This window comes from Mustela lutreola, chromosome 5, assembly GCF_030435805.1.
Source record: "Mustela lutreola isolate mMusLut2 chromosome 5, mMusLut2.pri, whole genome shotgun sequence".
Lineage (NCBI taxonomy): Eukaryota > Metazoa > Chordata > Mammalia > Carnivora > Mustelidae > Mustela > Mustela lutreola.
This window is the reverse complement of record NC_081294.1, coordinates 64,908,714-64,923,368: the sequence shown is the minus strand read 5'-3', so window position 1 is coordinate 64,923,368 and position 14,655 is coordinate 64,908,714. Positions and strand designations below refer to the sequence as shown.

The window sequence follows — 14,655 nt, the reverse complement described above, 5'->3', positions numbered from 1 at the left end:
CCCTGCCTCTCTGCTTACTTAAGATCTCTGTCAAATAAATAAATAAAATCTTTAAAAAAAAAAAAAAAAAAGAATGGTGGCACAGGAAGGTAGGAGTCTAGATTCCTGAGGAATGTGCAGTTGTCAAACCAGCTGTGGCCTGCCTACCACTAGGCTTCTTTAAGTGAAGGAATAAAAACCTGCTTTGCCTAAGCTTCTGTATTAGCAGCCAGATGAACTGTCTGCCTGATTCACAATGTAGCCCTGTCTTCTGCTCCCTTTTCACCCCGGACTTTTTCACCTGTTGAATCTTCTGCCAAGAATGTTCACCAACACTTTCTCCTGGAGGCTTTCTGGAGGTGCCCCTTCCCTCCTAGGCTCCCATAATCCCTGTGCTACTGTTAATGTCCCTGACGGCCCACTTGCTGTGAATCTGAGGGCTCATTACTCCTTGTTGCTTTTGGCCCCTCTGCAGCATTTAACCAGCTGTCCTCTCATCCCCTTGGTTTCCCAGCTACCAATCTGTCCAGCTTCTCGTCTTCCCTGTGCTGCTCCTTCTCAGTCTCTTAGCCAGGTCCTCTGCCCCTGGCCACACATGAAGTTTGCAGTGCCTCAGGATTCTGTTCTGGACCCTCTCCTTGTCACTCTCCATGTTCTCCTGGGCAACCGCATTCCCTCCCACCCACCCCCCCCCCCGCCCCGCCATGACTCTAACCACCACCACCTGCATGCTAATGACTCCAAATCCAGTGGGATATTGGGCTGCCTTAGACCAGCTCATGAGAGCAATTATTACAGTTTCAGGAGTTTGTGAGCCAGGTATTAAGGTCATTATTAAAAATTAAGTTATATAAGCTTATGGTTATATAGATTATGTTTAAAACAGATGATAAATGCTCAAAAAATAGCTTTCTAGTTATTTTATTATTATCAGTGCTTTTAAGATTGTTCTTATTAAATTTATCTGTATGATGAAAATACTGTAAAAGGCCATACTGTGGCCCATCTCTTTCCAGTTCTCGCTCTGTGACATCACACTGACAGTGAAATCAATCACAAAGAGAGAATTCACACCATGGATGTGAGGAACTTCTACAAATCAAGGTATCTCCCTGCTTAAGAAATCCACACGTTAAAGAATTCCAAGTACACAGTGGCCCAAATAGATACCTGCAGCCAGCCCCAAGTGATGCCCTCAGCACCAGCTCAGATGTCCATCTGCTGGATACCTCCTTCAGTTTGTCTATCAGGCACTGCACAATGAGCTTTATTAAGCCTCAAACATGCTCTCCATCCCATCCACCCAACCCCAATCCTGGAAGCTGCCTCATCTCCTCTATTTTCTTTCTTTCTTTCTTTCTTTCTTTCTTTCTTTCTATCTTTCTTTCTTTCTTTCTTTCTTTCTGATTTTATTTATTTATTTGACAGGGGGAAAACACAAGCATGGGGAACAGCAGGCAGAGGGAAAGGGAGAAGCAGGCTTCCTGCCAAGCAGGGATCCCGATGCAGGGCTGAGATCCCAGGACCCTGGGATCATGATCTGAGCTGAAGGCAAACACTTAACCAACTGAGCCACCCAGGTCTCGAGCCACCTCAATGTCTAATTCATTTTGCAACAGCATCTCTCACCTGCTGTCCTAGCCAGGAACCTGGGAATCTTCTCTCATCTCATCCCTCTGCCTCTTCCCCAACACATAATAGGTTACCTCCTAAACAACACCCAACTGTCCCTCCAAACCTGTTCCAGCCTCACTGAGGCTTTTCTGGTTCGGGCTCCACCATCAGTCCTGATGGATTCTGCCCCAGATTTCTCATGTGTCCCAAACCCTCCAACCATTCACCTCCATGTGGTCCCACAAAATGCAAATCTCATTTCAGTCTCTCTGGTGCTTAAAACCCTTCAGTGACCTCCCAGTTCCTACGACAGAAATACAACACCCTTCGTGTGGTCTTTCTCTCTTCCCCCCTCCCTCCTCTTTGCTTCTTCATCATCTATTTTGACATTCTGGGGTTCTTAGTTGAGAGTCACAAAAATCGTTTCTGGCTAATTTAAGCAGATAAGGTTTTTATTATCCAATACTGGGCAGCTCAGAAACTCTCCAGGAAGGCCAGAGAGTCCCCCTTGAAGACAGCGCATCCTGGATTAATGCTCCAAATGACACTGCCAAGCACACTCTAGAAGGTTCTCCCGATGCTACAGCTGGGCATGGACAACGTGGTTGCGCTGTTGGTGCTGGATGCACCCAGAAGCAGTATCACTGCTGTCCGTGGTCCCTAGTAGGATCTGCCACCACCAACACCACCAGCCCTCGCCAGAGCTAAGAGTCCTCCTTCCCTGCTAATTCATGTTCAAGGCTGGGGCTGAGGTGTCTGGGGCTGAGGTCACAAGTCTAGGCTTCAAGGAAGGCTAGGAAAGCACTTGTCAGCTCCCAGAGGGGGAGGTGGGCCCTGCCTCAGAATGTGGGGGACCTCCCCAAACATAAGAAGGAGACAGTTCCAATGCTGAGAGGCCAAAAATAATAAGAGACATCACCCATGATAGCTTTTAGCCTGCTTCCCCTCTCTCTCTCTCTGCCTGCCTCTCTGCCTACTTGTGATCTCTGTCAAATAAATAAATAAATAAAATCTTTAAAAATAAATAAATAAAAATAAAATACTATTCAAAGTAAAATAACCAAACAGCATAAGAAGGAAGGTGATAAAATGTAAAAAACTTCCCTCCTTGAGTGCTCTCAGCCCCATTTGCCAGGGGCAACTGCTATAACCCTATTTTGGAAGTCCTTGTTGGCATGATCTTTGTATATCTAGATGTAAGTATGTATATATGTGTGTATAAGGGGTCTTATGTAACTGTGTGTGTCTATGTATCAAAACTGACTAGTTCCCCACACTGCAGTTTAGTACCTCCCTCTCTCACTTCACACCATTTCTCCATACACTGCCATGTCAGTACACATGGGTCCTGCTCATCCATTCACCGGACAGATGTCCCACAATTAACTAGCCAGTCCCCTACAGATGGACATTTGCATTATTTTCAGTGCTGTAGTGAACATCCTTGTACAAACAGCTTTGTGCGCCTGTGTGAGCAGATCCAAGGAATGAATTCCTGGAAGGGGAACTGTTGGCTCAAAAGGAGCATGCATTTATGTTTTTGGTAAACATTGGCAGACTGCCTTCCAAAAACCATGCACCAGTTTGCAGCTATTCATCAGTGGCCTATGAACACTTTCCCTCCCAGGACCTTGCACTGTCTGGCTGCCTCCTCACCTCATCCCCTGTCATTTACCCACCCTGCATTTCCAGCCACAGTGCCTTTGCCCATGCTCTACCCATAGCCTAAAATGCCGTTCCAGCCTGTCTTCCAAGTAAAAACTTACCTCTCCCGGGAAACGTAGCACAGAGGTCACCTCCTCCGTTCAGACTTTCCTGATTCCCCTGATCTGCTGTAGTCCTCTTCCTCTGGGATCCCATAATTTCTTGGGCATAATTCTGTCGCTGCTCCAACTGAGCACCTATGTGTGCCTGGCATTCTATGGCCATTTGACAATCTCCACCATAACCACACACCAAAAAATGGTCTTGTCTAATCCTCATTCATGCCTGGCTATCCAGCTGTACTTCCTTTTATTTGTTCCTAAGCACAGTCCTGTCTCAGGACCTTTGTATGTGCAGCTGCCTCCCTATGGATCTTCCCCATATTGGCCAGGATGCCTCTCTGGGGTCTCTGCTCCCACTGGCCTTCCCTGGCCACTCTGTCTCAAGCACCCTCCTCTAGTCATTCTGTTACATCACCATTCCATTATCTTCATAACATTGCTCACAAGCTGAAACAACCTTGTTAGGTTTAAGTGCTGACACGTTTGTTTTCCCATCTCTGCACACACACAAACACATCGTTGTAAACTCCCCAAGGGCAGGGACCTTGGTTTCCTTTTCCACTGTCCCCAGCCTCAAACCTGCCTAGCATCTGTCTAAACGTTCAATCAACATTCGTTGAGCGAGTCATCTATTATTTTGCCGAAAAAGAAACTGGCGTTCAGATAGGAAGGCTGAGTAGCCCAAGGTCCCACAATTAATAAGAAGCACCCCTAAGATTCAAACCCATTTGAACCCCAAAGCCAACTGCAGACAGTATGTCTTCCCTACTCTTGGCGCTCTGCATTGTCTCTCCTCCCCGATTAGACTCTCGGGGGCTGAATGCGGGTCTGACGCCCAGAGGTCCCCAGCAGCGCGTCGGGGGCCGGCCCCGGGAGGCTAGCGGGCTCCGCGGAGATGTCACCCTCCCCGCCCCCTGTCAGTCAGGCTGAGGGGGCGGCGCGGCCGCCAGAGGGGGCGCTGAGCTCAGAGCTGCCGCAGCGCCCGAGCGGGAGCCCGAGCCGGAACCGGAGCCGGAGCGTGCGGTCCCGCAGGGCGCAGGGCGCGATCCGCGGCTGGCGACGCACCGAAGGCCCGGGCATCGCTGCGCCCCGGCTCAGGGCCCGCGCCCCGCCTGCTGCCGACCGACCTGGGCACTTAGCGAGGCCCCGATTCCCCCATCCGCCCCAAGCCCACCCCAGCCCGGCCTAGCCGAGCCCCTGCGTCCGCTCGCCGCAGCCGCAGCCACTCCTCCATCCCCAGCCCGGGCCCAGCTTGCAGGTGAGGCCGCCGCGCTCCGGGAAGGGGCTGGGGAAGGAGAGGGGACTGGGCGGGATGGGGAAGCGGCTGGGAGCGGAGACGGGGAACCCGCGCGAGAACGCAGAGAGGGTTCCGGTAGGTGCATGTCGGTGTGCGCCCTGGGGTGTTTGTGTGACTGCTGCCCTGTGCCCGCAACTGGCTGGGTGGCCGTGTGGTCGTGCTTCCAGGCCCGTGTGTTCCTGTGTGTCAGGGCGTCCGTGCGCGTTTGAACGTCTGCGTGTCCTGTATGTGCACGTGAGCGTGTCGGTGGAGAATGTTTGTGTGTATGGTCGTGTGACTCTGTCGTGTATACAGGCAGGCCCCCGGACTTCGCGCGGAGCCCAGCACCCCGATTGCGCGGGGCTGCAGGTTGCAATGCCCCGAATAACCGAGGCAGTGGCTCCTCCCGCGTCCCCGGGTTTCAAGGACGCGGGACTTGTCGCGGCCCTGTGGCCTCCCGCTGGGGAGGGGGCATGACAAGGAGGGGGCCCGGCCTGGAAGGGCGCCGGGGTCTCAAGAGCGAAGGGAGGTTGGGTAACCAGCGTCCCAGAGGGAGGACTGGGGTGAGAGTGCGGGGCCAGCGCACCCGTGCCGGTGTGTTTGCCCTCCCCAGGCCGCCAGGATGGACGTGTTCATGAAGGGCCTGTCCATGGCCAAGGAGGGCGTCGTGGCCGCCGCGGAGAAAACCAAGCAGGGTGTCACCGAGGCCGCGGAGAAGACCAAGGAGGGCGTCCTCTACGTCGGTGGGCAAGGGGCAAGGCTTCTGGGGCTCTGCGGGGTTTGGGGGTCCTTCGAGGGAATGGGGCCAGGGTCCTTGGAAGGAGGGAGTTGTCCACGGAGGGGTCTGGGTGGGAGAATATGAGTCAGCAGATGGGGCGGGGTCAGTAGGGGTCACTGGGGACACAGCCAGCGGAAGGAAGGAAGCCTGGGTCAGTGATGAGACCTATGGGGAGAGGAAAATGGAGGGAAGAGTTGGGGAGAGTGGGGCTCAGCTGAAAGGCCGGGGACAGATGCATGGGTCAAAGCAGACAGCCTTGTTCTTACTCACATGATTACTAGTTCCTGGTGTTTAGCCCTTATTCTCTGCCGAGTACCCTGGGAAATGCCATAACATCCATTACCTCACGTGGTGCCCCTCACCCATTCCACAGACCAAGAAAAGTGGGCTTCCCAGAGGTTTAACTACAGTGCTCAAGGTCACACAGCTGCTGAAACCTGAAGCTGGAGCTGGAGCCAAGCCTCATAGACTCTAGAGCCCCTGTGTTATTGGGACCGCCCCTTAGCCCTCCTCTCCTGCGAGGTCCACCTCAGAGCCGCTGTTAGGGTCTTCCCGCCTCCCGATGCCAGGAGCTCCATCCTTGCCTCTGGGTCCCTCCTCTTTGCCGCTTCCAGCTGTGTGAAGAGAAAGGCCGAGTGATTAAAATCTCTCATCCTAAGTGTGAGAGGAGAGGGAGCCCGCAGGGGCATTTGCATAAGGGGATGCAAGGCCCCAAACTGACGATTAGCGAATTTCCTTGGTGATTCAGGGCGTACCGGTGTGTAGTAGGCAGAATGATCCTTTGTGTGGGCGGAAGAGGGCTGGTTAATTTGCCCGTGGTTGTGGCAGATTTGGGATTGTGGCAATTTGAAAAATACCGACTTCTTACTACACGCTAGTAGGTGCCGACTCTCCTGATAGTGATACAGAGCACTCCAGTCGTGGGATCTGACATCCAGCGGCTGGGATGGGGACCACTGCAGTAGCGTAATCATAGAGGCTAGCATTTGAGCTGAACCCCAAAGAATAAGAAGCTGGCTGGAGAATGGGGAGTTGGAGGAAGCAGAAAAGGGCTGAAGGAGACAGGGCTAGAGAGCAGAGGGCAGGAAGCAGTGGTGGGGGTTGAGATCAGAAAAACCGGGGAGTGACAGCTCACAAGGGGGCCTTGATGCCCAGGCCAAAGGATCATTATGACCTGCCAGGAGAGATTGTAAGCTAGGGACTGACATGATCTGACTTCAGCGTAGAAAGTTTCCTTGGGTCTCTACGGAGAGACCAAATGCAGGGAGGACTGGTGAAGGGTAGTGTAGCCAGCCGATGAGGGTGGCTGGAACTAGGGCACAGGTGATGGAGATAAGTTGGAGGCTTGAGCCCACACCTGCCAGGCCCCAGCTCTGGCCGCCCTCCTCCTATGTATCTTGCCGCCCTTTCGCTCCTATGTATCCCTGGCACCCAGCTCGGTCTCCCTGCTAACAGACTTGAAGCACCCCCTTCCCCTTAGTTTGGCACCTCCTGCTCAGGAACCTGCCTGCCCAGGAACCTGCAATGGCCCCCAGTTCCTACACATTAAAGCCTCAGCTTCCTGCAGCCTGTAACTCAACGCCATTCTCGGTCCTGCCTCAGTCCGTGTGTCCATCTCTCCAGGCGCACAGATAGCACTGCTGGGCTCTGTGCAGCCCAGGTCTGTCTCTGTGCAGACACCTTTCTGTGCCCTATGGGTGGTTTCCTGTGCCTGAGATACCCTCCCCAGTCTCCTTTCTGCATATCCCCCTGCTCCCCATTTGTCAAGGCCCAGGCACTGCCCCTCCCCTACCATGTACCCCTTGGAGGCTGGATGGAAGTCCTTGCCCCACTACTTGAGGTCTAGGGTACCAAATCTCTTCTCTTACCCCATCTGATGGTGAGCCTTTGGCCTAGGACCTGGCACAGAGCAGGTGCCAACAAATGTTTGTGGGAGGAATGATGGGGTGCAATGCAGCACACCCCCCCCCCACTGTCTCTGTCTGGCTGGCCAGAGCCTGGGGCATTCCTGCCTTCCCATGCCGTCCTCTGCTTCCACTAGCCTCAGCCCTCCCAGACACCCATTACCCATTTCAGGGTCTACCAGCTGTTGTCTGTATGGCTACATCCCCAGAATAGGAGACTCCCCACTACTCTGAAGCCTCCTGCCTACCTCCCTGCCCACGTCGGATCAGACCATCTTGCCTCTCCCAGCAGTTACCCTCCCGAGAAGACCCAGCCAGTGCCATGGATGTCAGGCACCCTCGGACCCAGACCCATCACATACTTAAGAAGCTCCTCACTCTGGCCAGAAGAAGGAACTCACACCCCAGTTAGAAGAGACTTTAGAAGAAATGGAGTGGGGGCTGGTGGGTGTGAGGGTCGATAGGTGGGATGTGGGCAGTCAGGCATCAAGGGCACCAGAGGAACCTTTCCAAATACACACCACTACTATCGCCACCCCCCCCCCGCCCCCCGCTCCACCCCTACTCCCACCCTCACCTGCTCAAAGAGGCTGAGAGGTAAAGGAATGCGCTTTGAGCAGTGTTGGCTCCCAGGCAGCAAGCATCCCCCCAGAAGGCATGGAGCTCCTTTCAGGTGGAGGAGGGGCCGGCAGTGAGGGAGAACTCAGGGAGAACTCAAGTCCTCAGGAAGTAGGTGTGGAGGGCTCAGTGCTGTGATGGCGGGGGGGGGGGGGGGGGGGGGGCATCTGTGGGATTTGTGATGGCGCCAGGATGCCCACTGCTGACTGGGTCCCTCTGCCCACTCCATAACCACCACGCTTGCCAGAGGCTCTGTTCCCTCAGCTCAGAGTCCTGATGTGTGCTCCTTTTTGTCTCTGCAGGAAGCAAGACTCGAGAGGGGGTGGTTCAAGGAGTGGCTTCAGGTACCAGCCCAGCCCTGGCACAGCTCCCTTCCCTCACCTCGGGCCTGGGATCTGGCCGGGATCTGGAGGGGGGGTGGCAGTGGAAGAGGGCATCCCCAAGGATTCCTGAGAGTGTGCTCCATGAGGGAGGCCAGCTGGAACACCATGTGGGAGAGAGACGCATTTCTTTCTGCTTTACCTGGGCCCCCAACCCCCTTCCCCAATCGTCTCCCTGCTCCAGTGGCTGAAAAAACCAAGGAGCAGGCGTCCCATCTGGGAGGAGCTGTGTTCTCCGGGGCTGGGAACATTGCCGCAGCCACGGGCCTGGTGAAGAAGGAGGAATTCCCCGCTGATCTGAAGGTGAGCTGTCCTCTCGCCATACACACGCGTGTATGCACACACATGGCAGGCACACACGCGTGTATGCACACACATGGCAGGCACAACATAAACATGCCCCAGTCAGCCGGAGGCACACCTGACCTTACATTCTACGGAGCTCTACGAGACTCGGCTCAGAATGAGTTCACAGGGTGGGTAGGGGTGCAGTAGTCCCTGTGACTGTGCCCCCAGTTCTGGCTGTATACTTGTATCCTGCTTCTGAGTGTGACCCGGACCACTTTGGGCCACGTCCGCATGTCACGGATTGTTTGTTCTTTCTTGTCTTCAACAAGTATCCATGCCAGAGAGGAATTATTCTAGAAGTTGCCATGGCGAATAAGTTCCTATGTTCAGGGAGCCGATGCTATAGTGGAAGAAGATAGATAACCAATGAATGAGATGGTTTTAGACGGGGCTAAGTGCTATGAAGAAAAGACAAAGATGATATGGTAGAGAGTCAAGGCGTAAAGAGACTGCTGTAGTTGGGAGGGCTTCTCTGTTGAGGTGACATTTGAGCTGACCCCCAAGGGATGAGGTGAGCCTTGTGAGAATTGTATTTCAGGCAATAGAACAGCATTGGCAAAGGCCCTGAGGCAGGCATCAGCAAGTGTGGGCCATGGGGGAGGGCTGTGTTGTCCATCGCATACTTGTGCAGACAGGAGAACAGTACCCCCACGTGCATGAAGGAAGACACCTTCATTGGGACCCACTATAGCATAAGACCTGTGAACTCTGAAACGCCAGAGTTGGATCCAAGTGCCACCTCCACTACGTCCTGACTCTGTGACCCTGGGCAGAGTCCATCACCTCTCTGAGCCGGCTTCTTTGCCTATAAGACAGAAGATGAATGCAAGAGGGCTTTTACACACATTAGGTATTTATCAGAGGTTCTCAAAACTTCTGTGTCCATCCAAATCAGCAGGAGGCCAGGTTAAAATACAGACCGTCTGCCGCCTCCCTAGAATTTCTGATTCAGTAGGTCTGAGGTGGGACCTGAGAGTTTGCATTTCAAACAGATGCCAGAGTGATGCTGGTACTACAGGTCCAAGGACCACCCTTTATCACAGGCCTTTACACATTGACCCTTTCGCCTGTCACTAGTCTGGGACCAGACTTGGAAGTTCTGGCTTAGGTCCCGTGTATGCGTTTTACCAGCTGTGTGACTCCCCATGTATTATTGTTCCAAGGATCCTTCCTGTTCACTGATCTCTTATGTGGGCAGGCAGGGTTCTAGACTCAGTACCTGGAGTAACTCACTGAATCTTTATATTCTCTGGGAAAAAGGTACTACAGCATGTCCATTTTACAGATGAAGGAGCCGAGGCCCAGAGAGGTGAAGTGACTTGCCTGCCTCTCTAAGAAGGTACTTGGGAGGAGAAGCTCAGGTTTATGGCAGTGAAGTTGCTGGTAGCCGCCTCAGGGCCAGGGTCCGTGCTGGGAGCTGGGGTGCAGAGAAAGCCAGATCTGAAGCTGAGCTCTCAACCTCGAGGGCCCTTTGCCCAGAACCATTTCTCTCAGGCCTCCTCTTCCTACCAGCACTTCTGACACCCCAAGCCTCTGCTCACAAGGGAGCTCAGGATCATGGACTTACTATTTAAACAGCAGCCCTTTGAGGCTACGAGGCATGTAGAACCCACGCAAGCCCAGGGTGCACATTTCCAAGTGTCCCCACCTCCCATTCTGCTTCGGTGCCTTACCATGCGACCCTCCCTGTCCCCCTACAGAGCAGACAGCACCATCGCATTTCCCATCTAAGGCAGCTGAGTCCAGAGGTGAAGTGACTGACCTAAGCTAATGAGTGGCCGGGCTAGGATGTTTTTAAAGTAAACTTTTTATTGAAGTACAACATACATACAAAAAGCACACAGCCCCAATAAATTTTCACAGAGCGAGCCCCCTGTGTAACCAGCACTTACATTAAGACACAGGACATCAGCCCCTCAGAAGTCTGCCTTAGGCCTTCTTCCAGTCCCTGACCCCCGGAACCAAGACAAGGGTAAGATGAGGGAGGATACTGGGGCCCAAAATTTGAGGGGGACACCCACTCTGGGGTCTCATGTGCTTGGCCCTACGAGTGGGGGCCTTCTTAAATGTGTACCCTAAGTGCCTTATTCACCTTCCCTTGGTCCTTGCCCTGCCTCCCTCACCAAGGGTCATTGCTCCTTGACTTCCATCAGCACAGATGAGTTGGGTATGTTTAACCCCATTTCCTTGTTACCACAAAGCACACACTCTTCTCCTGGCTGCTCGTGCTCAACTGTGCAGCAATTCAGCTGGGCGTGATAGGTGCGGCCCTTCTCCCCTCTCGCTGTGCGCCATCCATCCCTGATGGGCCATACTGCCCACCTCCGTTCTGCTACTGCTGGACGTGTGGGTTGTTGCCAAGCGATGAGTTCCAGCTGGAATTTTTAATACTGGGTGACTTGGGGCAAACTTCCAATTCACCCACCTCCTAGGCCTTGATATACCCATCTGTACACTGCGGAAAATGAGCCAGGGCAGTAGCTGTAAACTCGGGTGCCCACGGGGCCCACCTCCACTGGCCACGTGAGGGAATTGAAGCTACCTGGATGGGGGTCAGGCAAGCCTTCTCTAGGCCAGCCCTCCAGGCTCCCAGGATTCTTATCTCTGCCCAATAGGGAGGGACAGTGGTTATATGTGGGGAACGGGGAGGTGGTATAACCTCCTACCTCCAGGGGCCCAGGAATGTGCCACCCACATGTGGCCATGTGCAGCCGTGCATGGACCCCAGGTGATTGTGGGTGGGCGTGTGCAGCCAGCTCTGTCTCATATGTGTGCACACACGTGTGCTCACACACAGGTGGCTGGCCATGTGTCTGGCAGCCCCCCTGCTTATGTGCCTGCTGGTCTGCACCCGTCTGGGCAGCAGATGCAGGGGGGAGGGGAGAGTCTTAGCTCACACATCCAAGCAACACCATGAGCTGTTGCTTCCAGCTTATCTTAAAATAGCAACAGCTGAAGAAACCAGGCCACACAGGACCCTGGGGGAGGGATGGATGGAAGGTGGCAGGGGAATGGCTCCAAGCTCCTGCCTGGCCCTGTCTCAGAGCTTCCATCTCCCTCCAGCCCAGAGGAGCCTCCAGGGTTCTCTCTGGGGTCCCGAGGCTCAGCAGAGCCTAACACAAGACAGGTAAGGATAAGTCGGTGATGGAGTATACTGTCTATCTCCCCATCCCATCCAGTCCAAATGATGGAAGAGCAGTAGGCTACCAGGCTCTGGGGAGAGGTGTATGGACAGCCCCTCTTCTCACCACTCCCAGCTTCATGGTGATCTAGGGGGATTTCACCCCTCGTGCCTTAGTCCACTTCCAAGGCACTCCAAATAGACAATGGAATTCTGGTTATACAGCCAATGAAGCCTAGCCTTCCCCCAATCAGCCAAAAAAGGTTCCCAGGGTAGGAGAATTTAGGGGAGCATCTCCCAGCTGCCCTCATGGCCCTGTCCCTTCTCTGCCAGCAGCCAGAGGAAGTGGCCCAGGAAGCTTCTGAGGAGCCACTGATTGAGCCCCTGATGGAGCCAGAAGGCGAGAGTTATGAGGAACCGCCCCAGGTGAGTGGTGGCAGGGCTGGGTGGGGCTTTGGGCATCCCAGAAGATTGCCACCATTCCCAGCTGGGGTGGGAAGTCCCTGAGAGGATAGGGTTGGGCCAGGAAACTTCACACCCCCTTTTCTAGAACCCAGGCCCTAGGAGGTGGCAGCAGAGAGGGAGGACAGATGGGGCCAAGCACTGGGGCCCAGGCACCCCTGCCCAGGGAAGTCCCAGCTGTCCCAACTTCCAGGTTCTTCCCCTGCCCCAGGGAGAGGGGCATGCACTGTTCCTCCTTGAGGGGGAGGAGCCTCGGGGCCAGAACATGGCCACTTGGTCTCCAACCCCTTCCTCTTTTGCTCTTCCCCACTCCACCCCCATCCCTCTGATGCAGGAGGAGTATCAGGAGTATGAGCCAGAGGCGTAAGGGCCCAGGACGGCCCCCCACCAGCAGCACAATCCCTTCCCTGTCCCCTGCCCCATCCCCCAGAACCAGGGCTGTCCTTCTACCCCTTCCCTCCAAACACAAGATCTTCCTTTGCTCCAAGGGGCCCCCTTGGAGCCTGTGTTGGTGTCTGTCCATCTGTCTGTCCTACCCGCCCGCGTGGATCCCTGGGGCCTGGACAGGGCCGGGGCTGCAGCCGTGGCTGGTAGCTCCGCCCCACCTATGTTGCCTCCAACCCACCCTTCCCCGTCCAATGTCTGCGCGGATGTAGCATGTTCTATGTATTTTTAAAAGAAGATCAGAAAGCAACGGCTCCCCCACACACTCCCAACAGAGGCTCTCTGAGGGTCCTCTGGGCAGCCCCAGAGTCTCCCACCCGACTCCCACAACGACCCCAAGAACCTTTTTTTTTTAGCCAAACCAGGAGCCAGGCTGTGCCATGCCCCCTCCCTCAGCCAGCCCAGTCCGAACGCGGGCGTCGTGTGTCGTGATTGTGGCATGGAGAGCTCCCCAACCCCCGTGTGAGCGTGTCCTGGGTGGGCGGGCCCGGGTGCCTCCCCGCTCCGCGTGTCCACGAATAAAGCCAATCTGTCTGTAGCCGCCGCCGCTCGGGCAAGGCAGGGTTGGGCGGTGGGTGGGGGCGGCCGGCGGGCTTCCACGCCCCAGACTACTCCACGCCGCTCTTTGGTGCCTGGCACCTTCAGCCCAGGTACAAGACTGACCACTTCCGGCCTCAGTTTCCCCCACCCCGCCCGGGATGACTCAGGGGAGAGGGTCTACCCAGACTGGGAATCGGGGTTGGCAGGGAGGCGTGAAGGTGGCCTCGGGCGCCACCTGCTGGACTGTAAAGCGCCCGCTGGGGGTGCAAGGCCAAAGGAAGCCCCTCGCCACCGCAGCGCAGGGTGGACGGGCTCACGTCTCGGTACACGCAAAGCAGGGTCGCGGATGACAACGCACACGCAGACATGTGTGTGCGTACACTGGTCCTGGCGCGCCCGCCTGAGTGTACGCACCCTGGCAGGGGCACACGTGCAGACACGCATGCACGCTTGCTGACCAGCACGTGCGGACTCGCGTGCGCACTCAGTTACGCGAGCCGCCCAGGAGCCCTCGGAAACCAGGAGCACGGGCACTGAAAGAGCCTTTTACGCTCAGGCAGAACGTTTACAGGCGCTCAGCCCTGCGCACAACTGACCAACGCAGAAAGACCCGTCCAAGGGCAAGGGGAATGGACAGTTGCACCAGAAGGAGGCAGAGCGCGGGCAACCGGCGCCCCATCCCTCTCGGAAAAGCGTTCGGAGGCTTGTGGCCTCCGCAAAGGTGGGCAAGGGTCCTCAGAAAGCTGGGACGCCGGTCCGAAGCCCTGAGCAGATAAGGATCAGCACTAGAGGGCCCCCAACACCGCTTAGGTGTGGGGAAGAAGGGGGCGGAGACGCCGCGGAGAGGCGCAAAGGCCCCGCCTCCGGCGAGGCGAAGGCTCTTCTCTGCTCAGCTTTGAGGCTCCCCACGCCGAAGCTCCGCCCCCGCTAGTGACAAGCCCCGCCCCCATCGGTGCGGCGCTCCGGCCTCGTTTGCCGCAGCGGCTCTCTAACCAGGCTTGTACGAGGCCCCACCCCCGCTCATGCGGAAGCCCCGCTCTGCTTTGCGGCAAGGGCCCCCACCAAGTCTGTGCAAGACGTCACCCTTTTTCTCCCGGGTGCGACCTCCTTTCCGACTTTAGCCCTGTTTCGCCCTTCAGCCCCAGGGCCGGAAGGAGCTTGCTCCATTTAATCAACCCCCGGGTGTTAGCGTTTCGTCCTTCCCTGAGTCGTTGGGGGCGAGAGATGGTGCCTGGGTAGGCCTTGAACCCTGCAGGAGGCCGGTCCACTCGGGTCACCTTGGCCTGCAGTGTGCAAGCCATTATTTCCGGAAGTAGGAGGCAGCTGGCAGACGTGCGTGTAGAGAACAAACCGGTGGGCTCAGATCCTCTGATTCAGCATGCAGGTGCCTGGATCTCAGATCCCTTTTGACTGAATTAAGACCCT

At 55.5% G+C, this 14,655-nt stretch overlaps 1 protein-coding gene across 2 annotated transcripts; it reads left to right on the top strand.

Annotated features, from left to right (window-relative positions):
• The first annotated feature begins 4,306 nt into the window (after positions 1 to 4,306).
• On the top strand, positions 4,307 to 13,228 carry SNCB (synuclein beta). 2 transcript variants are annotated; one of them, XM_059174387.1, is made up of 6 exons: positions 4,307 to 4,617; positions 5,249 to 5,378; positions 8,238 to 8,279; positions 8,500 to 8,618; positions 12,118 to 12,210; positions 12,581 to 13,228. In XM_059174387.1, the coding sequence occupies exons 2-6, from the start codon at positions 5,258 to 5,260 to the stop codon at positions 12,611 to 12,613; spliced, it is 408 nt and encodes a 135-aa protein (XP_059030370.1). In that variant the 5' UTR covers positions 4,307 to 4,617; positions 5,249 to 5,257; the 3' UTR covers positions 12,614 to 13,228. The 2 variants fall into 2 exon arrangements, with proteins under 2 accessions (XP_059030370.1, XP_059030369.1); XM_059174386.1 differs by lacking the exon at positions 4,307 to 4,617 and having other exon boundaries at positions 12,121 to 12,210.
• Positions 13,229 to 14,655: the final 1,427 nt, after the last annotated feature.

Excerpts from the sequence above, each read along its gene's own strand:
- SNCB (XM_059174387.1), top strand. The coding sequence starts at position 5,258 with ATGGACGTGTTCATGAAGGGCCTGTCCATGGCCAAGGAGGGCGTCGTG. Across the intron at positions 8,280-8,499 it reads GGTTCAAGGAGTGGCTTCAG|TGGCTGAAAAAACCAAGGAG; the intron begins GTACCAGCCCAG and ends TCCCTGCTCCAG. Across the intron at positions 8,619-12,117 it reads AATTCCCCGCTGATCTGAAG|CAGCCAGAGGAAGTGGCCCA; the intron begins GTGAGCTGTCCT and ends CTTCTCTGCCAG.